General features: G+C 42.0%; 1 protein-coding gene across 1 annotated transcript in view; it reads left to right on the forward strand.

Moving 5' to 3' along the window:
* LOC149205840 (kihadalactone A synthase LFS-like) overlaps positions 1 to 24468 on the forward strand; it is a gene marked incomplete at its 5' end in the record, with an annotated part of 258780 nt that overhangs the window by 158919 nt on the left and 75393 nt on the right. The window contains one exon of the mRNA XM_089397521.1: positions 24061 to 24106. Coding sequence (XP_089253647.1) covers positions 24061 to 24106 — 46 coding nt within the window. The remainder of the gene's footprint in view (positions 1 to 24060; positions 24107 to 24468) is intronic.

A 24468-nucleotide genomic window follows, 5' to 3' on the forward strand; every position in this document is an offset into this window, starting at 1 on the left:
CTAATATTGTTTTTGTTCTATCTTCAATCTCTAACTCTTCTAATTCTTGTTTGTTTTTGGAGTTAAGGAATTTGATGAGCTCAGTGGCTTCATTGGGTTTGTCACCCAACTTTCTGACCTCTTCAATGGCTTCATTGGACCTTTGAATCAATTCTTGTTGTTCAAAAATGATTTGTATTGAAGGCCAAATATCTATCATGTCTTCATTGATTCGCTTCCAAATATCCTCTTTTATCTGTGCCAATGTATTACCCATGGCACAGTGTTTTTCCATCTTCTGCAATCTCTAGGACAATGTTTGGGATCTTTGTACTTCTGTTAGGAGGGAATTCTCAAATCTTACTTTCTGCTCCTGTAGGACTTTCACCTCCTATCTTAGTTTCTTTATCTCTTCTCCCTGTATAGACATCTTTTCCATGGATTCGACTAACTTAATTGAATCATCTGCAACTAATGTGGGAAGTACCATAGAAGAGGATGTTCCCGCTGTTGTGGCTAATGTAGGGATACCTGTTTGAAGGAGAGATGCAATTGATATTGTATCAAGAGGAACCACTGCTAGTTGTGAACTTTGTTCCTTTTCTTTGATTAGCGTGTCCATCTCTGCTTTCATCTCCTTGATCTGTGCACTCTACTCCACTAAGAGCTTCAGTGTCTCTTATTTTTGTAACTCTGTCTCTCCTAGCTCCTTTGTCGGGGGATCTACATTCGCAGGCAGCTTCAATTGCTTCTTCAGGGTTGTTATGTCAACATTCTTCTTCTTAATTATCTCCTCCATGGCCTTTGAGTTACCAGGATCAAAACCTGCTTTGATCACCATTTCCTCCAAATGTTTGATTCTGTTGTCTTTAGCAAGGGAGGACACTTTCTCCAGTTTAAGCTGAGACTGAACATTGTTTAAAGAAAGTTGTAGTTTGGAAGCAATGAGAGTAGTTTGTGTAAAGGTTGAGTAGACCATTTCTCTAGTCTGCCTGTGCATATCCATTTGATCCAAAGGATGAACATCCTTTGCCTCAAACTCAAAGGTAGTTTGTTTGAAGTTTGTTGCTGACTTTGGTTGTGGAACTTGTGCCTGTAAGAATGCCATATGCATTCTTCGTTTTTCTGTCATAGGCTGAAATGAGCATGTGCTGGATGGACGAACACTACTTCCTGAACTGTGCAAAGATGTTGTCATGGAGAGCCTCATTTCTTTGCTTGATTTCTTTATATTTCTGGAAAATATCCAACTATCTCTACTCTGTGAATGTCTCTAGTGTATGAGGTGTAATAGTTGGAGTTTCTTCAGTGGTAAAGGATGATGGAAAATCCATGGAGTTGCTACCAAACTTCAGACTCTGAAGACCAGAGAGCACAATGGTACCTTGTGCCTCCTCCAATGGTGGGAAGTCTATTTTAGAACTTGTCTTTGTCTTCTTTGTATAAATTTTGAATTCTTTCTCTAAGACTTCTGTGATTGAAGGACGGTCCTCCTCTTTTGGTCTCTTCTCGGTCTTTTCTCTGGGTATAGGAGTCTCTAAGGCTGTCCTAGAAAGTATCTGCTCTTCGGCCTCCTGCAATGTGTTTTCTACCCAAATGTGTTAGTTCATGTACTTCTCTATTTCTGGCCTTTGGTTATGTACATATGGAGTTGCCTTTTGTTCCACTCTTAACTTAGAAATTACCCCAAAAGGGTCATAAGACCATGTAAATCTAAGAGGGAAATTCATTTGTTTCAGTGGGAGGCCTCTCCTGTTGCAGATAAAAGGTCATATCTGTGTCTTAATTCGAAACTGAGGCTTCTTCTTGGCTGCCACGAAATGGATTTTGTCTGAGTGAATTATTTGTCTGATGTACTCCAAGGCAAATATTCTCATTGGAAGGTACTTAGGCAACTTATATGGTGGTAGCTTTGAGCCATAAACTCTGATCTCTGTAAATGACTGGTATAGGTACCAATTTCATGTCTTCACCTGTTCACTGAGTTGTAACACTTTCTGAATATCCTCATTGATCCTTGGAATTTGCTAGCCTCAACAAACAAGTTGTTGGATATATAAACTGATCAATAAACTCTGTAAAATTGAATTCCTGTGATTGTCTTCTGATCATGGAGGTCCAAAAGATAATGGACCAAGGCTCTCCTTGTTGATCAAGCTTCTGCACTGCAAAGGGAAAACTATCTGTCTGAAAGAAAATGGACATATACATAAGAATAGAAGAATATCAGAACACTCCTTCAGTTAGAAACTGAAGGAATTGTTCATGAATTACATTTGCCATGAAGTGATCATGGTCAAAGGTGACTAATAGTTCTTCTTCTGTAGAAAGGGTGGATAGGAAGCCTAAAATAGGCTCATCTACCCATTCATCTGAAAAATAACCAAGTAGGCATGACAAGACATAGATAATCTGTCTAGTTCTTTGAGGGAAAATAGAAGAGGGATAAGAGGGATTTTTCTTGGGGAGTTGAGAATCTTCTAGGCGGAAGACTTCAAAAATCTTGAATCTCTGGGGAAAGGTGAGTTTCTAGTATATTTCTTTAAGAACTTCAAGGGAAAAGGGAGTCAGAGAGTCACTGTATGGGACCCGCAACATTTGGTTTATACTTTCAGAAGTAATTGTGAAAAGGATTTCACCATTGGGGGAAATGATAGCCCTCTTACTTGAAAGGTAAGAGGCATGACACTTTAGGAAGAATTCGGGGAAGTAATAAGACCAGGGGAAAACAAACAGGGGTAGTCTAGACTGCCAGAGGGTGATTTCATCAGATTGGTCAAGGTAATTGTCACAAAACCTACAGCGTAATTCGAAGAGGTCGAATTCACGTTGTGTCTTGGCTATCTTATAGTCTCTATGTTAAAATTGGCAACTAGGGTCAAAATCCATGTGGGTCAACTTATTTATGGCAGCAGATATTTTTATTGGATCCCTCTCATCGAGAGGTGTAGGATTGATCTAAAGATCATCTAATTCCGATAAGTAGTCATGGAGTTATGAATTTATTTTGATTATGGAATTATTATCAAGCCGACCAGCAACTTGAGTAGGCTCAAAAGCCCAATAGACATGCCTATTCATCATCTACGTTTTAGTATAAATATAGAGGACTTCAAATCCTTTCAACACACACTTGGGATCTCTTCCTCTTTCTACTTGTCTTTGGGTTTTAGTAGGAGGAGATATCCTAAGGGATAACACTGCCCTGATCCAGAAAGCCGGAAAAGCCAGAACTGTCGGAAAAGCCAGAAATGCCGAAAAAGCTGGAAAATCCAGAACTGCCGAAAAAGTCGGAAAAGCCGAAATTGCCGAAAAAACCAGAAAAGCCGAAAAAGCCGAAAAAGCCAGAATTGCTGGAAAAGCCGGAACTGCCGAAATAGCCAGAACTGCCGGAAAAGTCTAAACTATCAAAAAAGCAGGAAAAGCCGGAACTGTTGGAAAAGCCGAAAAAGCCGGAACTGGCGGAAAAGCCAGAAAAGCCGAAACTGCCAGAAAAGTCGAAACTGTCGGAAAAGTCGGAACTGCCAGAAAAGCCATAGCTGTCGGAACTGCCGAAAAAGCCAGAAATGCCAGAAAAGCCAGAACTGCTGGAATTGTCAAAACTGCAGGAACTGCCAAGAATAGTAGGAACTGTCGTAACTGCAAGGAATAGCCGGAACTGTCAGGAAGGCAACATGGTGCAGCAATAGCACATAATGTAGTACAGTGATGATGGGTATAACATGGTGCAGCATGATGACGAAATGCAGCACAACGATAGGTGAAGGAGTCACCTTGGAGAATCAGTTGAAGCAGCATCTCTTCAACTGATCTCATGTATCATCTTCTTAGAGATGATCTATGCTCTTATCTAGATAAGTCAAAGTGTTGACTTCTATTGTAAATGTACTATCTCTCTCTCTCTCTTTCTCTGCTGAACTTTGAAGAACATAAAAGAAGAATTGATCAAGGGTTTCCTCACATTGTGGCGTTTGTCCCTGGCTAGCGCCACATCTTTTGTCCTCTTGTCTTGGCTTGTCTTCTGCAATTTATATTTATGTTCTATCTGCAGTTTACTTTAATGCTGATGTGATTGCTAATCTGGAGAAGATAATGAACTAACTGTGAAAATTGAAATAAATTGCTGTAGCATAGAACATACCTAAAATTAACATGGTATCAGAGCTGAGGTGAAGACAATGCCCAAGCAAGAGTGAAAGAGCAATCACCGAAGACAGTTGGGAAAGGAAAAAAGGATCAGTGGATTCCTCATCCCTCTTCAAATTCACCAAGGGTGAAGTCGAAGCAGAGAATATTATCAGAATGGCGCAGCGGAAGTTTCTAATGGCCTACCTAAAGATCACTTCATTGGGAAGTTCGGATCTAAGGGTGGAAGGAAAGGTGGATGCCTTGGTTGCAATAAGTTCAGCCATTATGCGAAGGAGTGTCTGAATGGCAGAGACACATCTCTTGATGAAGATAACAATCATTCCAGGGACATCTTCAATGATCAAAGGAATGACAGGTAATGCAGGTCATCAAGGAAATGGTCGACTCTTCAAAGAAAGCAAGGAACCCCAAGTATGAAGAATCAAATGTTGTTTTTGATAAGATAAAGAAGTGTTATCTTGTATTGGCCCTCTCCTTCAGATTCTTTGGGAATCTGGCTTATTGATTGTAGTGCTTCAAGGCACTTCATCGGATAGATGGGTGCACTCTCTAATTTGGTAGAGATAGAAACAATCGTGGGATTATACTTGGAGCCGATGCCACCTATCCCGGAAAGGGTGTAGGGAATGTTATCCCTCAATTGAATGAGGGTAACTCAATTCATTTACAGAATCTCTTTTATGTACCTGATCGCAAGAAGAACCTGGTGTCCATTTCAACAATGGAAGTCAAAGGTTTCAGGGTGGCACTCATCGATGGAAAGGTATGTGTTTGAAAATAGAATTTTCAAAGATGTTTTTGAGTTCAGGGTTGTATCAAGTTGCAGGAAGTCCACTGGGGACTATGTCCATTGACACATAGCACCGAAGGTCCGTGAGTTAGATGGTGATAGGGATCCCTGAATTCAAAAAGAGCATGAAAGTACATGTCTAAGATGTACCGAAGGAAAATCTTACAAGGGGACCATTCCCCTCATGTAGCAGGTCCACAAGTTTGGAACAACCCGAGGGGTTTGAGATTGATGATCAGGAATCTCACGTATGCAAGTGGAAGAAAGCCCTCTATGGCTTGAAGCAAAACTCCCCGGGCGTAGTATGAGAGGATTGATAGCTGTCAGATGAAGTTGAGATTCACTAGGAGTGAAACTGATCCAAACCATTACCGAAGGTTGTGGATGATAGACCTCTCATACCGGCACCTTATGAGGACGACCTATTTCTGACAGGTGTAGACCCTCTCATTTGCAGAAGTAAGAGAGAGTTGGATTTCGAGTGTGGAATGATAAACTGCAAGCCTGTGACTACCTCGAGGATCATAACTTTCAAAAGTTATATTCGAACATTTGGGAAATGCCTCTAAGTTTCATAAACTCATTCGCGTTGATGTTCTTGGTGAACTTCCATTCGAACATATGTTTTGTAGTTAGCATGGTGAGCTCACATTTGGTTGAGCCTCACAAGATTGGTGCCAAAAATCTTCTGAGATATCTTCAGGGCACAATCTCTCATGGATTGAGATACATTGCCGGAAATATGAAACTGCATGATTATTTGAATGCTGAGTGGGCAGGTAGTGTGGAGGATCACTAGAGCACTTCTTAGCGTTGGTTCTCTTTAGATTCTGCTTCGATATCATGGATGAGCAAGAAGCAGAAATCGGTTGCTACAAGCACCGCCGAGACCGAATACATAGCTACGAGTATGATCTCGTGTGCAGCTGCATGGTTGCAGAAGCTCTTAAGTGAGCTGTTTGTACACATGATGAATACCACTGTGATTCTCTATGACAACCAGAGGTGGGATTTGATTATTGAGGAATCCTGTATTCGATGATTGCTCTAGCAGATAGACATCAAATATGGTAAGTCGATGAGCGAGGAGGCTCCATCGCATTGAGACTGATGTACAAGTCGCAGACATTTTGTCAAAGCCCCGAGGAAAGGTCAAATCTGTGACTTTCCCAAATGACTTGGAGTTGTTGAGAGACCTTCTTACAAGGGTCCTTCATGTTGCATGCATTGAGCTTTGGGAGCTCTGGGGGGCTTGGGGTACTTATTGGAGCAACATACGACCACAGGGTGACTCACCCTCCCGTGGTGGTGCGCTATGAACAGGATGATTAGTTCTCCTATGGGCCGGGATGATTAGTTCTCCTGTGGCAACTATGTAGCAGGATGATTAGTTCTCCTGTGAGGTCTGGATGATGTGTTCTCCATGACGATTATGTAGCAGGATGATTAGCTCTCCTGTGAGGCCTGGATGATGTGTTCTCCATGGCGATTGTGTAGCAGGATGATAAGTTCTCCTGTGAGGACAGGATTGATTAGTTCTCTTGTTGAGGCATCCTACCCATGCAGTCTGGGACTCATGGGAAGTACCTCTCATCTGATCAATGAGCAGGGAAATGAGGATAGGGACCATAGTAGTACCGATGGATGCATCGTTGTATCTACCGTACTCCCTATGCTAGGATGACCTTCATTGATCTTGGATCAATGATACTGGTCTGGGACCAGTTGTAGGAGTTGTATCTACTATGATGCTGACTTCGGGTCGGTTGAGACTGGTCTGGGACCAGTGGTACATACTTTGAGATTAACTTCGGGTCAGTGGAGGACTGGTCTGGGACCAGTGAGAGTGGTACATACTATGACGCTGACTTCAGGTCGGTTGAGACTGGTCTGGGACCAGTGGTACACACATTAACACTGATGATACTGGTCTGGGACCAGTGGTACCCACTATGACGCTGACTTTGGGTCAGTTGAGACTGGTTTGGGACCAGTGGTACGCACTCTGAGACTGACTTTGGGTCAACGGAGAATGGTATGAGACATTCTCAATCAATTCTTATTCTTCATGGTTCAACAGAGCTAAGCAGAGCAGAGCAGAGCCAACAAAGCTGAGCAGAGACAGTAGAGCTGAGCAGAGACAGCAGAGCTGAGCAGAGCTAGCAGAGCAGAGCAAATCCAATAGAGCTGAGCAGAGCAGTGCAGGGCATTGATGGCAAAGACAGTACAGTCGGACATATGGATCAGTGGATGGAGTTCTCCCTAGTTGAGAGGGAGTGTTAAAATTGGCAACTAAGGCCAAACTCAATGTGGGTCAACTTATTTATGGCAGCTAATATTTTTATTGGATCCCTCTCATCGAGAGGTGTAGGATTGATCTAAAGATCAACCAATCCTGATAAGTATTCATGGAGTTATGAACTTATTTTGATTATGGAATTATTATCAAGCCGACCAGCAACTTGAGTAGGCTCAAAAGCCCAATAGACATGCCTATTCATCATCTACAAGTATAAATATAGAGGACTTCAAGTCATTTCAACACACACTTGGGATCTCTTCCTCTCTCTACTTGTCTTTGGGTTTTAGTAGGAGGAGAGATCCTAAGGGATAACACTGCCCTGATCTAGAAAGCCGGAACTACCGAAAAAGTCGGAACTGTCAGAAAAGTCGGAAAAGCCGGAACTGCCGAAAAAGCCAGAAAAGTCGAAACTGCTAGAAAAGCCGGAAAAGCCAGAAAAGCCGGAAAAGCCAGAACTGCCGAAAAAGCCAAAAAAGCAAAAAAAGCTGGAACTGTCGGAAAATCCAGAAAAGCCAGAACTGCCAAAAAAGCCAGAAAAGCCGGAACTGCCGAAAAGCCGGTACTGCCGAAAAAGCCGGTATTGCCGAAAAAGCTGGAACTGTTGGAAAAGCGGAACTGTTGGAAAAGCAGAAAAAGCCGAAAAAGCTGGAACTGCCAGAAAAGCCGGAAAAGTCGGAACTGCTGAAAAAGCCAGAACTGTCGAAAAAGCTGGAAAAGCTCGAATTGCTGGAAAATTCAGAAAAGCTAGAACTGCCGGAAAAGTCGGAATTGTCAGAAAAGTCAGAAAAGCCGGAACTGCCGAAAAACTAGAACTTTCGGAAAAGCGAGAACTACCAGAAAAACTAGAAAAGCCGGAACTACTGGAACTGTCGGAATTAGAGGAACTGCTGAGAATAGTTGGAACTGCAGGGAACAGTCGGAACTGCCGAGAAGACAACATGGTGCAGCAATGGCACATAATGTAGTACAGTGATGATGGGTGTAGCATGGTGCAGCGCAGTGAGGTGTAGCAATGTGCAGCGCAGTGAGGTGCAGCATGATGATGAAATGCAGCACAACGATAGGTGGAGTCACATTGGAGAATCAGTTGAAGCAACATGTCTTCAACTGATCTCATGTATCATCTTCTTAGAGATGATCTATGTCTTATCTAGATAAGTCAAAGTGTTGACTTCTATTGTAAATGTACTATCTCTCTCTCTCTCTCTTTCTCTACTGAACTTTGAAGAACATAAAAGAAGAATTGATCAAGGGTTTCCCCACATTGTGGGGTTTGTCCCTGGCTGGCGCCACATCTTGTGTCCTCTTGTCTTGGCTTGTCTTCTGCAATTTATATTTATGTTCTATCTGCAGTTTACTTTAATGCTGATGTGATTGCTAATCTGGAAAAGATAATGAGCTAACTATGAAAATTGAAATAAATTGCTCTAGCATAGAGCATACGTAAAATTAACACTCTATCAGCGAGAGGGATGTGGTCTAAATCCATAGGGGGAGCGAGCATGGGATTCACCATAGTGGCGATTTTGGGGGCCATCGTGGTAACAAAATGAACGCAGGAGAGATTGACAGAGGGAATTTTCAAAAGATCTCAGTAATTCTCGGGAAAACGCTAGGTGGGAGTTCCTCGGTAAACAATTGGAGATAGGTAATTTGTCTGTGAATAGTTGTTGATAGGTGCGAAACAGAGGGTGGGAGCAATGTACAATAGGCAAAAGGAGAAAAGGATGTTATCACAGGAGAAAATGGAGCTTTATAGTTCATAGATGAAGCGGAACTGTTGGATCAATTGTTGTGAGCTGCATTTACTCTGCAATGGAACAAAGGAAACGGGAGGAAATTGCAACGGGACGGGTGCAATGGTCGTTGACGTGGCGGATTAGGATAGGCACATGAAGGCACGGGGTCGTTTGCAGGAAGTGGCGGGAGGAGGGATATGTGGTGTCAGTGGGATGGAGGTTGAGCAAGGACTTGGCGGGTGAACGTTGGCGGGAAGGTGGGTTGTGGCGGGATGGCTGAAACCGCTTTTAGAGGGGGGGTAGGTTGTTTGTGGTATGAGAGGGGGGTCCAAAATTATGAGGAGAGGACACGTAGCAGCGGGGAAACTGCTTTTCGAACACTCCCCTCTTCGTTAAGAGAATCACTGCCGGGGGGTGCGAAAAGACTTATGGGTCGTCGAATCGAAACAGGATGGTGAGCAGGGAAGGTGATGTGTGTGGAGTTTAGCACTGGCAGTCCGACAACATATTTCAGACAAATAACTTTTACACCAAAGTCCAAACTTTGGACAAACGACGAAATTAACCAATCACATAATAAATCAATCTTTTTCCTACACTAATGTAACTTTAAACCAATGAGGGTGCATTTAAATGTGCAAACCCTATTTATTTTGTCATTCTTAAAGGACTAAGAATATTTATTTCAAACAACTAAACTAATCTAACAACTGCATTAATCCAGATTAAACTGTTGGATTAACTTATTCACCTATTCTACCTATCTAATCTCAGCCAAGATTACATAAATTGAAACTTGCTTGAACATGATTAATTTGTATGTTTCAAGCACAATGATATTGTGGCATTTAGACAAGCTGCACACAATTTCATGAATTTATTCTTTGCAAAACTAGCAGACTATTAGTGGCACTTCAACTAGCATCACTTTCACATTTATTCATTTTTTGTTTTGTGGGTTTTTTTTATCATTTCTTTTCTTTTTCCTTTTTCTACTTTTGTACTTATATCCTCTTTTCATTTTTGTTTTCATTTTTCTATCCTTTTTGAAAATCATTTGTAGTAAGCAATATTATTTACAATCTGAAATACTGAAAGCAGTTATTCAATCATCATTTGATCCTATGTTGAAGTTTCTAAGTTTACTTAGTTAGAAACCCTCCATGCATTTTATCTGATTTATTCCTACTTACTCGTTATTTTACTTAACAAGCTATTTACAATGTAAATAGTGAAAATAAACACTAGTGCATGCTCAACATATTACAAATCATCAACTAAAGGAAACAAAAACAATCACACCATATGAAACCATTATTTTTGGACTAATGTCCCTGGAAAAACTCAATGTGGGAAAATCGGTGCAGCGATCTGAAGGTTTTCTTATTAAGCAATATCATAGTACAATTTGGGTGCTGAAACTAGCCAACCCAATAGAGAATTTCCTTGGCAGTAATACCTCTCAATTTCTAACAAATCCCTTGGCTGAAACCCCGAATAAACCTTCCGGCAGCTACGCAGCACAAATCTGCCCCAAAAACCCCAGCGTCAGCCTCTCTCTGGACTGCGTCAGCCCCTCTCTGCCCAACATTGGCCCTACGTCACCCCGGATGGGTCTGCGTCAGCCTTAGGAGGCCCTGTGTTAGCCCAATGGCCCTTTGCATCAGCAACGTTGGCCTCTCTGAGGCTCTACGCAGCTCCCTGTTGCCTTTGCGTGGCCCTGCGTGAGCCTTGGCTGGCTCTGCGTCACTCTCCCTGGCTATTGCGCTGCTCTCTCGACACTATCTCTGCCTCTCTGTCTCTCTGTACTCAATGCCCCTCAGCTGCAACTCCCGATCACTAATTCTATCTCTCTTAGCAAACCCCGCTCTAGAGAATAGAATGATTGATCACTCTAGTGTGCTCTCCAAGTGACCCTCAAGCCTCCTCTTATACTTTCCTTGTTGACATATCAACGACTGAGATTAAGTCCCTAATCAATGACTAAGATTAGATCTGGCTTGATCCATGTCTTTTGAACCATTCTAACACAGTTTCATATTAATACACATTAATATTTTATTTTCCCTAAGTTTAGACTTAGGCACTCCATTAAAAATATTAATTATTTTAATATCTCCTGAACTGTTTAGAATTGCCCAAACCCTTTCTGGGTATTGGAGATCTCATGTGCTCCAACCTCTCCACCAAATTTCGCGGCTAGAGCACATTCGATGCTACCCCAAATCAATACTCCCTCTTAGCGAGGACTATGCTCTAGTGATACTCCTCACTGAATATTACTCTGATCATCCGGCATCGGTACCTGTGTTGATGCTAGGCCTTCCTGCCCAACATCCTCTGCACTACTGCCCATGGTTCTGCCACTGCCACTGCTACATCTGTACGATAGCTCCCTCTGCATCCGTGCTGCTGCTGGTCCTTTCTCCCAGCACTGCATCCGCATTGCACCTCCTCTCATCATGTTGCATCGTGCTGCCCACTGCTGCACTGCAACTCAGTTACTAAGAAGTAAGTAATTGATTTCCTAATCTGACCTCCCTGTTGGGCTAGAGACACCCACTGATGTTGAAGCTCCCTCTACTGCTGACAAGTGCTCCCTCTCTAACCGCTGCAACAACTCCCTGGATCTCGCACCGTTGGACACCTCTTTGTGCCATCCTGCACTAGTGCAACACTCCTGTGCCTCTCGCACTGCTGCAGCTTGCTAGCCTTGCACTGTCTCAGGACTCCTGCACTGTAGCTCTCTCTGCCACTTCATCCGCATCCGTCTCTACCCACATTAACCAGTCCTGCTACTCCTCTTCGAGGCTCCTGTAGCAAGGTCTAATCTAAGAGGCTGGGTACCTCGAGGATCCTGCCCCTCATCGCCTATAGTCCACCTGACTACAGCTCGATGTCTCCCCACTTCCGCTCAAGTTGAGCATGAGGTTGAGGGCACACTAGATTGTAGGGAGCATGTAGATACACCTAGTGCAACGCATGAGTCATCCTCGTTGGAGGCTCCCTTGACCACTGTAGTTGATATCTTAGTGGAGAGAGTAGAGCATACATCAGTAGTGCCATCCGTTAATGAGGTGACCAGGGGCGTGTCCAGGTTTTTGGGCGATAGCAGCACACAGTAGATGGGGGAGGTGCTAGGAGACGTATGCCCCCTTGATGGGGCACTAGGGGATACAGAGGTATTAGCTGATGGTCGTCCACAACAGTTCTGTCAGTTTCGGGCTGACCTTCTAACATTAAAAAGGAAGTCACGTTAGTGTGAGAGGCTATTCTATAGCAGAACGAGGAGTTGGAGGGCATCAGAGCGGTTTGTGTCGAGTCCACTACCAAATTGACTCACGTCAGGGAGCCGTTGGATTCCCTACTAGTGTAGCTAGAGTGCACGTTGGAGCGTCGAAGTAGCCCTCTTCAAGCATACATAGACAGGGATGGCAACACTGTTGGGTTACCTTTGCCCATTGGAGAGAGAGAGACAAAGCTACCTAGTCAGATTTCATGTTTTGACCAAGATAGCGAGATGAGACGACCTGAGTTGCACAGGGTGCAACATTTGCATGCTGGGGTTGTTCTATGTGCAGGAGTTCATGTATTCGATCCCTCCCTTGGGGTTGGATGGCGAGAGATTCTAAGTTGGTACCCGGTGGAGTGGGCTATGGAGATGGTAATGAACTCGGGTGTAGCTCAATAGGGGTTTCCACGCACTGGGGATGTTGGAAGCTTAAACTGGCATTGAGATCTGGTAGGGACCACCTATCATCTCATAGGAATACTGGTTGACTATGACCTGGATGGTATAGTTGACCTAGCAGCTGAGCACGCACATTCACTAGGGGAGTTTTGGTCGGCACCAGTGGCCAATAGCTTATGGGCAGACTCCCTGAGTTGTCTTCGTATGACGGTTATGCATGGGATCACCAGATGATCATCATACTCTGGCAGGAGTTTGTCGGAGGAGGTGGCATTGGTAGGCCACCAAAAAATGCCTTGTATGGAGCTAGGGATTCTTCACATTTGTGTGGGGCACAGAGGACATGGAGGAGCAGAGCAGTGGTGGCATCACTACTGGTACCTAGGGAGATTCACTTCATGGGTCTCTCGAGGAGGATTTGGAGGGGAGATCCATTCATCGAAAAGTATGGTGATGCGACGATGGAGGTGATGATACCGGTCAGGTGTGGGCCAACGCATATAGACACAACTTTAGGCCATCATATCCAGGGATGGATAGGAGCATCTAGCATGGAGCAGTGGTTCGCAGATGGGCATGGAGATGCATGGGGGTATGTCGTAGTATGGATTGTGTTGTGGAGTAGGAGTACCTCACATCGCATTGAGTACATGTGGGGGGTGACAGGTGTAGTGACACATGCGGGACACAAAACGATACAGGATGGGATAGTCGTAGCTAGGGGTATCCAGTGGTGTACCAGCACAGGTTGCGGAGTACAGGGGCATGTCGAGGATGGCGGTGATACTTGGTGGTATGCAATGATGCATGATGCGGCGTAGCGGGCTATTGGAGCATTGCCTCCAAGGAGACTTATGGGCAGGGGCATTAGGTGTACCATTGGATGCAACTCACCTAAGATGAATGAACACATTGTTGAGCATCTAGGGACACCATGTTTAGTGGAGAAAGGACTTCGAGGGGGTTATCAGCAGATCCAAGGTGGAGAGAGGGTCGTCCATAGGATTACTCTTGAGCATTCTGGTAGACTCTTGATCATACCCTTTCAGACATACCCACCATCATCCTCCGGTGTTGCTTACAGTCGCAAAGTGTTTGGTTGTTTCCCCTTGACACTCTCCATTTAGGTAGCAGGGCATGGGAGGCTCACCCTAGGTAGTTGGATGAGACCTCGCATGTCATGGGCTAGGAGGAGACTCTCAAGTTGAGACAATTGGTAGGTGCACGAGTTGACGGATATAGGCTTAGGGATGGCGTGGTTGATTGTCGAGGTAGCATATGTTCCACCCCTGGGCTCACACTTGGGGAGGTGACTGAGAGAGTGTTGTATGATGCTTTTTCAGTTGAATGACTCGAGGCATTAGGTGAGCATGAAGTGCGGGGGTGTTGAAGAAAGAGTAACTAGGTTCGGTCTTCATAATGACATGATCTTTGTAAATTATGGAATAAAAGAGAATAAATTATTTTTGTATGCCTTACTACATGGGTTTCATGAGCAAGAAGTGTCATTAGGTCAAAGACTTCTTGATATCTTTAGGATAATTTAATATGTCAAAGAATCATGTCATGTATAAAGAAGCTCTTCATGAACATATGTGTAATGTACTATAGTCTACAAAATGTGTAGAAGCCTTCCAAAGACTAAGCACAATCCTCCAGCTACAAGCACAAAGAAGTCTGCAAGCAAAACGATAAAGAGATCATCATGTCAGCCTAAAAAATTGAATTAAATGAATAAAGGAATGTCATGTCGGCTTATATGAAAGACATGTCGGTTCACTTGTAAAATTTGGCTCAAAATAGGAGGCACAAACCACTATAAATACCCCGTCAAGGTATCCGCAAATCACAAGAACAGAACTCGCATTTTCTCTCTGAAAGTTCATATGGATATTGGAGCAGATCCATATTACAGGAAGGCAATTGTTTAAGGGTTTGACTACACCTCGGATGGGTATAAGGTGTAGGCAGACTAGATCTTGGATGGGTAGAAGGAGCAGAAAGGTCAGATCTCGGATGGGTATAGTAGAGGAGCAGAACTCGGATTGTTCTCTGAGATTCTGGATGGGTTAAAGGAGGACGCAGTCTTGGTATGAATTGTGTGCTAGAAACAGGGTCGGCATAATGGGAAGAAGCTGGAACCATTACAGTCTCAGCATAAATAGGATGGTAAGGATCTCAGTGCAAGGAGAAACATTATCACAGTCTCGGTGGACATATCTCCTAGTAGTCTATGTATATATATATGATGGAGAAGGGCTCAGAATCCTCGCTATCTATGTGCAGTCTCGGTCTCACTGTCTCGACATGGAGGATCACAATGATCCCACTATTGCACTCACAGTCTTGACATACTTGCCATGAAGTGCACTCTCAGCATGCTCATAGTCAACATAATGATGATCTGATCAAGAGTACATTGATGATCCAAGTACAGATGGAGATATGGTGCAACAGTCATTATGATGATTGTCATAATGAAGACATAGAATCAAGGTTACAGTGAAGATCTCAATGAAGACAAGAGACCTCGTTGACATGATGAAGAAGTAGTAATGAAGATCTCAGTGATGCACCAGTGATAGAAAAGAGTTGGTGTCTTGGTCTTGGAGTGGCAGAATGGGTCAAGGGTCATGGTCTTGGTATTTGTCAATTGGAATCTCTATAAGAAGAATTTTGTGCGGGATTTCCTCTCCAAGAGGGAGAGGTTTTGGCCTGGGCAGAATGCCAAACATCTTGTGTTCTTGTCTCTTTGTTTTTGGTAGCAGTTTGATGAAGTAAACACACACTAATAATGTCAAGAAGATCAAGCTAAGATAAAATTGTAAAAATACTTCACAAATTGTTATCATGTTAAGAAGAATCTCTTTAATTATGTTTTCCCTAGGTTTTTCAACATGGTATCAGAGGGAGGTTCAAAAGTCAAAGGAAGGGCAGAAAAAGAGACATGCAAGGATCAAGTTTCAAGCAAAGCATCAAAGCAAGCTCAAGGATGTCAAGATCTACATTAAAGAATCATCTTGATCAAACCCTAGATCAAGGAAGCAGTTTACAACAACAGTCTACAACAACAAGGGTTTTGGATGACAATAGTCAAAAGATAAAGCATTCAGATCTCAAGGGGTACATGACAACAGTTTTGGTGCCTCCCACAGTTTCGTCTACAACATCCCAGTGATAGTCACTATCTCAGATTGAATCCTTCTCTATAAAGAACACAGTCTTAAAATCTCGGATTCTCAGAACTTGATTCGAGGGCATATATAGGAGTTTATATGGACAGTACTCAAAATAGAAGTTGTACTAACTGATGAATCTCTATACATCATGGCAAGCAACTTCAATTCGATGTTGCATACTTCAAGGCTCCTTATGTAGCCCAATTATATCAGCAATTTGTTGAATATATAAATCAAGATAGCTCGAAGGCAAAGAAGGCAATCCTCCTATCAAGGATCTCAGTCAGAGGAAGCATCAATACATCTGCTCCAACTACTGCCAACATGATCAAGGTGAAGATTTCATCTTCACATCTCAAGTAAGTATTTTCATTAATCAATTTTTTGGTGAAATGACTTCATGACTGCAAGGAGATCTATAGATAGATGGGTCATCAAAGGTCCTTGCATAGAATAAGAAGGATTGACAGAATCCTTATGGAAAAGAGAAGTCAGTGAACAGGTCTCCTTTGAATTCATGAGAGGGAACTCTTAAAATGTCCTCTCATCTCTATGTAGCATGAAAGGAGACAGAAAAGAAATATATGAAATGCTAGAAGATGTACTCTCTGAAATGCAGTAAAGAAGGTCATCTTCATGAGATCTCAATTGGGAGATCTGAGAAAGATGATAAGAAGACAATCATCTATTTTCTTAATAAGTAAGATGACAAGTGTCCTTGGGACAAGGAAGTTTCCTCATTTAACAACTTGTGGTATCTATGCAAAATGGAAAAAGGACAAGTTATGGACAAAAGTGTTGAAGGCTAAATTTTGGTCCTCAAACAAGAATAATATAGCTAAGATTCAGTGCTATGGGAAGATTATGGAAAGAAGCTCATATCGCCGAAAGGATGGAGGAAGCTGAAGAAAAGGGGCCAAGGAAAGAGGGAGTAACAGACCTCTACTATGAGTGGATGGTGTCCCTCACAAAAGGTCCTATCATAAGTCCTTGCAAATATGACTATGATGCATCATAGCATCGTGAAGGCATTAGAAACAAGAGCTCGAATCACCACCATAGGAATTATGGAAGACAAAATCCATGGCAGTCAAACATGAAGAATATAGCGCTTGGGAACCTCATTGGACATTAAAGAAAAGGAAGAAGTCATCCAAGACAAAGGAACCATTTGCTAGTTAGGGATATGCAAGATCCTGAAGATTCTCTGATGGAAACTTCATTGATCTCGAGAGGTAGCAAGTGTTTCATCAGGAAATCCAACTTATGGAATTCATGAGATGATGACATAAGAAATGAAACAGATCAAGGGATTGAAGGTCTTTTCAATCAAGGAAGCTGTTGGAAGAAGCCTAGATGACCTAAAGGTAAAATGAGGTATGTATGCTTGTATTTGTATTTAATATTGTAATGTCATGTCATATGGTTGCAGGTAACATGGATCAAGCATGATCAAGAGAAAAAGGATCTCCTCCTCTGAAAGGATGCAGGAAGGCATAAGTCACACTAGATGAAATCAACATAATATGTCCTCATATGAAGTATGAGGTGGTTGACTACAATTAAAGAAACTTTGATTGAAGGATCCTAGGGATGGAAGGTGTGAGGATGGAAGAGATCGTGAAATATGCAACCATGATGAAGGCAATCAACATCCAAAGGATCAGGAAGATTTGACTAGGAAATCTCCCAGAAAGATATGGAGACTCTAATGGAAGTCTGAAAAGATGAAGACCCTTGACAACCGATATCTTCGGGAGATGTGTCAACATGTACGTAGGGTGTTGATACCTACAAGAAGATGTCACTGGCAAATGCCATCACCAAAAGGTAATATGTGATTTTTTTTGGGTTTCTGACCTCTTGGAGAAAGTGTGGGTATGTGTGCAGGGCCAAGGTAAGGAGAGTTGTGATGGATGTTACAACTATGTACCTTGTGATCTAGAGCAATCACCGTTGAAGGAAAAGTGAAGATAGATGGCCCTATGAAGGAAGCCCCAACTGTAAAGCCAAGGAGGATACTTTCCAGGAAAGAAGAAATGACATGATGAAGGAAAGTTATGGATGGTTGAACCCTACATATGAAGAAATTGATGACATTGAGGTCTTGGATCATCAATCAACTAGAAAACCCTGTAAAGTACTGATGATAGAGTCCCTGTTTAAGAGGGAGCTCTGGAAGGTTCCTATGTGTAAAGGAACTCGAGGAAGTTTCTGAGTGAAGAGAAATTTGGAACTCATCCCTGGTTAAGAGGGAAAGTTAGACACGACATTCTTGTCTTTAGTTTGGAAGAAAGAATGGAGGATTGTGTAATCATCTAGCCTCTGACATTCTTTGAGGATGTGGTAGGGCATCTAAGACAAGAGTGGGCAAGAGGACCGATATTCTTGAGGGATGGGAACCCAAGATGAGAATAGTCCTAGTAGGGCATACTCGAAGAACACCCAGTGGGTATGACCCTAAGAGAAACAATGATGATGTGTGTCTATCAGTCATTGGTCTCGCCAACATTGTGTGCTCTGATCTAAGTGAAAGATAGAATTGTTAGTCAAGGCCTTGCTAAATGAAAACAATGTTGGTTGAAGTGATGCTATAACAGATGGATTGCAAATCTAATCTTCTTGTGAGAACTTCTTCAAATTGAGAATGACCAAGTACCATTATGAATACCTCCCTAGTAAAGAGGGAGTGTTGAAGAAAGAGTAACTAGGTTTGGTCTTCATAATGACATGATCTTTGTAAATGATGAAATAAAAGAGAATAAATTATTTTTGTATGCCTTGCTACACGGGTTTCATGAGCAAGAAGTGTTATTAAGTCAAAGACTTCTTCTTGATGTCTTTAGGATTTATTAATATGTCAAAGAGTCATGTCATGTATAAAGAAGCTCTTCATGAGCATATGTGTAATGTACTCTAGTCTACAAAATGTGTAGAAGCCCTCCAAAGACCAAGCACAATCCTCTAGCTACAAGCACAAAGAAATCTGCATGAAAAACGATAAATAGATCATCATGTCGGCCTCAAAAATTTAATTAAATGAATAAAGGAATGTCATGTCAGCTTATATAAAAGACATGTCAATTCACTTGTAAAAGTCGGCTCAAAATAGGAGGCATAAACCACTATAAATACCCCGTTAAGGTATCCGCAAATCACAAGAACAGAACTCGCATTTTCTCTCTGAAATTTCGTATGGATATAGGAGCAGATCCGCATTACAGGAACGCAATTGTTTAATGGTTTGACTGCACCTCGAATGGGTATAAGGTGGAGGTAGACTAGATCTCGGATGGGTAGAAGAAGCAGAAAGGTCAAATCTCGGATGGGTATAGTAGAGGAGCAGAACTCGGATTGTTCTCTGAGATTTTGGATGGGTTAAAGGAGGACGCAGTCTTGGTATGAATTTTGTGCTAGAAACAGTCTCGACATAATGGGAAGAAGCTGGAACCATTATAGTCTTGGCATAAATAGGATGGTAAGGATCTCAGTGCAAGGAGAAACATTACCACTGTCTCGGTGGACCTATCTCCTAGTAGTCTATGTATATATATATGATGGAGAAGGGCTTGGAATCCTCACTCTCTATGTGCAGTCTCATCTCTCTGTCTCGGCATAAGGAGGATCACAATGATCTCACTATTGCACTCACAGTCTCGGCATACTTGTCATGAAGTACACTCTCAGCATGCTCACAGTCAACATAATGATGATCTGAGCAAGAGTACAGTGATGATCCAAGTACAGATGGAGATATGGTGCAACATTCATTATGATGATTGTCATAATGAAGACATAGAATCAAGGTTACAGTGAAGATCTCAATGAAGACAAGAGATCGCATTGACATGATGAAGTAGTAATGAAGATCTCAGTGATGCAGTAGTGATGGCCTCAATGGTGTAGCAGTGATGATGATCTCAGCAGTGATAGAGAAGAGAATTGGTGTCTTGGTCTTGGAGTGGCAGGATGGGTCAAGGGTCATGGTCTTGGTATTCATCAATTGGAATCTTTATAAGAAGAACTTTGTGCGGGTTTTCCTCTCCAAGAGGGAGAGGTTTTGGCCCTGGCAGAATGCCAAACATCTTGTGTTCTTGTCTCTTTGTTTTTGGTAGCAAGTTGATGAAGTAAACACACACACTAAAAATGTCAAGAAGATCAAGCTAAGATAAAATTGTAAAATCACTTCACAAATTGTTATCATGTTAAGAAGAATCTCTTTAATTATGTTTGCCCTAGGTTTTTCAACAGGGGGATAGTAGTCCCTATTGGCAGGATGATGCCTAGGCTTCTGGCAGTACTTGGGCACATCATTAGGAGCTGAGACAACAGATCTTGCTGTGTGATTTGGCATACGCGGAGCAATTTGTTATTCGCGATACAGGTTCTTGATGCTCGATGCCTACCTATTCAATACCTACAAGAGTCAAAGACGAGGCACATAGGGGTCCCAATAGCTAGCAGCATATCACAAGGGCAAGCAGAGAGGATTGGGGGTTGTGGACCTCCAGTATGGTTATGGGATCCAGGGATCTAGTGGATTGGTGGGATACTCCACTCCTCAGTGAGCATGGTCAGGATAATAGGCAAACTAATTCATTCATAGGCGGACACATGGGGAATCACCGAAGCCCTCACCATAGGGCGAGGCAGATTGTTGCTTGTGATTGGGGCCAACCATGGAGTGATAAGCGCTAGCACTAGTGAGTCGCTTAGGCAAGTTGGGCCTAACCTCGATCATCGCATAGATTGTGGCCGAGAGCTATGCAAGAGTAGACTCTGGTATGAGCATGCTAGACAATTAGTGATGACCAGGGTGTCGCGGGGTCAGCAGGACAGTTTCTTGTTGCGTTGGGCATGAGACCTAACGTCACAATACTTTGTGGTTCAGCGACCCATAGGGGTGAGCTAGTTTCATCCAGATTTTCCATCGGGTTTCAGTGATTCGTTGATGGCGTGGGGGACTTCATCAACATGGTAGATTGGCCAACAAGAGTATTTCAGGAGGAGATCATGCATGAGAGACTTCATTCACATAGGGATTGAGTTGTATCTTCAAGGGCCCAAAATCAGAGTGCATGAGGTGGACTATTCGGTAGGGCAGCTTCATGAGGATTTGGACAGTTTTACATCGTCGAGATGTTCTACTTTTGGAGGTAGATAGAGAGCTTCTAACGCCCATATTTGGTAGGATAGTGAGTGGAGCAAGGGGTGCTTCACATTGATCAGGTTGCCTTGGGATCCTGGTATCAAGGGACTTCTTCATTATAGGACAATACAAAGATCAGGGAAGATCCAATGGCACACTTAGGACCCAAGTTATGTTTGCAATGACAGTGGGGATCCTCAATCAGAAAGAGCGCTTGTTCAGGCATTGCTTGAGAACAAGCAATTGTTGGTGGAGAGGACTATAATGTCCCCAATTTTGATTTTTCATCTGAGGGAGTGAATGGATTGTATTGGGGAGGTGCTAAGCATAGCACAATTTTGTAAATTGAGCATTGGAGACATTTTGGTGTATGGGACTTAGGAGAAATAGAAAATTAATTTTCTAGTGGAATGTGGGGGCCACACCTACAAGAAATACCACCACTTGGAGAGAAAATCAAATTGGGAAGGGAAGGAGGTCAAAATATTGGATGGAGGGACCCACATGAGGAGGAAAGAAAAAATTATAAATAGAAGGAGCATAGAATCTATTGGGGCCTTTGTTCACTCACCTATTTCCTTTGTTGCTCAAGTTGTTTAGCTAGGTCACAAGTGTTGCTTAGCACAAAGTTCTCCAAAGGGAGAACTCACCTTTCTTTCGATGGACTTCGAGTGCCACCCTAGGGAGGCAAGCTATTGTTAATTTGGTGAGAAGGTTTGTGGAGTATTGTAACACATTTCAGCATATTCCTTCAACCAATTCGTACTCCAGGGAGGACGCAATAGAGAAATCGTACCACTCATTTCAACTAACTTTTGAGGGTGTTTTGTTAGGAGAAAATTAGTGGAGTTGCTTGAGGGGGAGTCTAACCTTTGAGGAAAGTTTTGGAGCTGGAGGTGACTGCTATTGAGGGGAACGAATTTATCTTCCTAGGGCCTGCGCAGGGGGGTCATTGGACAACGTTTTTGTGGAGATGGGACTTGATGTGAAACCTCTCCCCTACTTCCAGTAAAACTTCCTTTATCATTCTTATTGCAGATTGAGGAGAAATAAGGAGGATTTCAGCATATTACATCACAGGGGGATGCAGTCTTGGTTCAGGAGGGCATAGTACCAAAAGAGGACAATTTTGGAAGGTTAGAGTTAGCCAAAACCCTTTCTAGGTTTATTGAGAGGAGTTCGGGGCTAAATTTGCAGAATTTTCCAGGCAGTATTCAGGCCATAAATCTCCTTTTTGATCAGCAGTACGTTTTATTATTCAACCGGTAATTGCACCATTTTGTGGGTTTTCCAGCTGGTTGGTTTGGGGCAGATTCCTTTCTAGGTTTGGTTGAGCACATTGTGGAGCGGCACCAACTACAATTTCAGGAGGTTCTAAGTGTAAGAGTGGCATGTATCACCATTTTCTTACAGCCGCAAGAGTAGGAATTTACTGGGTCTGCACAGAGCTTTGTTGAGCTGATATTTGAGCACTTGGCAGTGTTTTCTCAACCTGGGGTTTTGCTTGCTTGCTGTAGCAAGCCCAGGTTCCTCTTTCCCTCACTATATTGTACTTCTTCAGCTCAAATTTTAATATAAAGACCCAGCTTTGGTGCCGATATATGTGTATCTGCTATTTATGTATGTTATCCATTTTTAGGTACGGTTCATGAGCATGTCTATCTGCTATTCACTATTAATTTCCTATTCAGAACATTACATAATACATATAGTGGTGTAGGGGAAAGGTCACAATGTATAGTCATGAGTTGCGACTCTTAGTAACTAAATTTGATTGCCGTAGTCTAACAAGACTGTTTTTTTCCCCTGAAAGTTATGGAAATTTTGGTCATATTTTGAAAAAATCCGGCAGGGATTTTTGTAAATCCAAGTTATAGCTGTCAAACTTCAAGATTTTAGGGGCCTCGGAAATTTTTGATGGTGCTCAATCCATTTCCACTATCAAAAACATGATTCAAACATTGCCTCTATAAGATTTTTTTTAAATTTTTTTGCATAGATTCCGGCCACTTTTGGCCGTCCGGGCAATTCCTCTGCCTCCATAGACAACTCCAATTTAATTAGGTTAATTGTATTCAGTACAGCAGGTCAACACTATCTGCCTTTTGTATGAGGATGATTGTTCATTTGCATTAATTAGCATCGTTGACATTTAAGTGTTTTGATCATTAGAACTATAGAAGGACAATTAGATGCCACCATTCTTGGAAAGGCAGTGATTGGGGAAAATTTTGACCATGCATATTAAATACGTGCATCACAGTCGTGAATTTTGAATCGTAAAAATATACACCAAAAACTCTTGTACGTTGAGGTCAAATAAAGTTGATAATGTATATACTCGTATTTTAGAACAGTTGTGTGGCTAAGGTAAGGTAGATGCACACTACCAAACTATTAAAATCAAAGTGATTCTAACGTCAATGTTACCAAGTATACTGTGCATTGCACCAATGCTAACTATATAGGATAATCTAGAATTACCCGTGCTAGTTGTAGCACCAACATATAATTTCTTTCTTGACATCTTAGGAGGAAAATTTGTCTACAAATATCACCAATAGCTAACACTATTTCACCAACTAGTGCTAGCATGACAAATATGAAAAAAAAGGAGGAAATGAAGCCAACTGACTAAAAGAAAAAGCCACATCCTTCATCGTACTACAATTGGAGACTCTGATAGAGAAAATCCAGTTATCTACTCGATAAACACTTCTAAGAAATATTATTGTTTATGGAAATGCTAATAGCATAAGTATGTTATTAACTATTTTCTTTTGAGTTGGCATCTGTAACAAAAAGTGTAGAAGTTAGAATATGGGCAATTAGATTCTAACTATGAATTTAGGAATTAGTTTGTGGATTGGTAGACCGAACACCTCACGCAAGTCTTTTGACAGACAGTTCTGTAGTTCCTTGCTTAAATATTTTGATTTGTGTGCTAAACAAATCTTGTATATTTTTGCATTCATGAATTTTTATTTTCTTTCTACGTTGGTTTTTAAAAGAGATAGTTGTGTCATTATTATTTTGTTCTCCACTTTGACATATTATATAATGGGCATTCATTTTGTCTTAGATCTACTCTGCACCGAGTTTTATTATCTGGCCAGGAGCGTTACTCGGTAAGACCGAAAAACCACATCTCATGGTAGTATTTTTCTTAAAAATCTTTGTTGTGCATTAAATTCAAAATCTTTCTCAAAATAAAATAAAGCATATAGAATATGCCATTAAAACTAGTAAAATGTTAGAGAGATCAATATTTGATTTCAATGAAAATTTTAGGGAGATCTGTAGTTGTTTTCTAGTTCTTTAAAATTAGGGTAATATCTTTTTAAGAGGAAACATGATCTTAATTTAATCATACTTTTGTTTCATATATTAGTCTTACAGTGACCATTTCAAAATGTTTCAAATAGCAATAGTGCATTAGAGAAGAGTTTCCAACAAACTGATGCTTCACATGCATCAATGCTTGCATCCA

Source organism: Pinus tabuliformis, chromosome 1_2, assembly GCF_031772625.1.
Source record: "Pinus tabuliformis cultivar Carrire ecotype Pingquan chromosome 1_2, CPIR1, whole genome shotgun sequence".
Lineage (NCBI taxonomy): Eukaryota > Viridiplantae > Streptophyta > Pinopsida > Pinales > Pinaceae > Pinus > Pinus tabuliformis.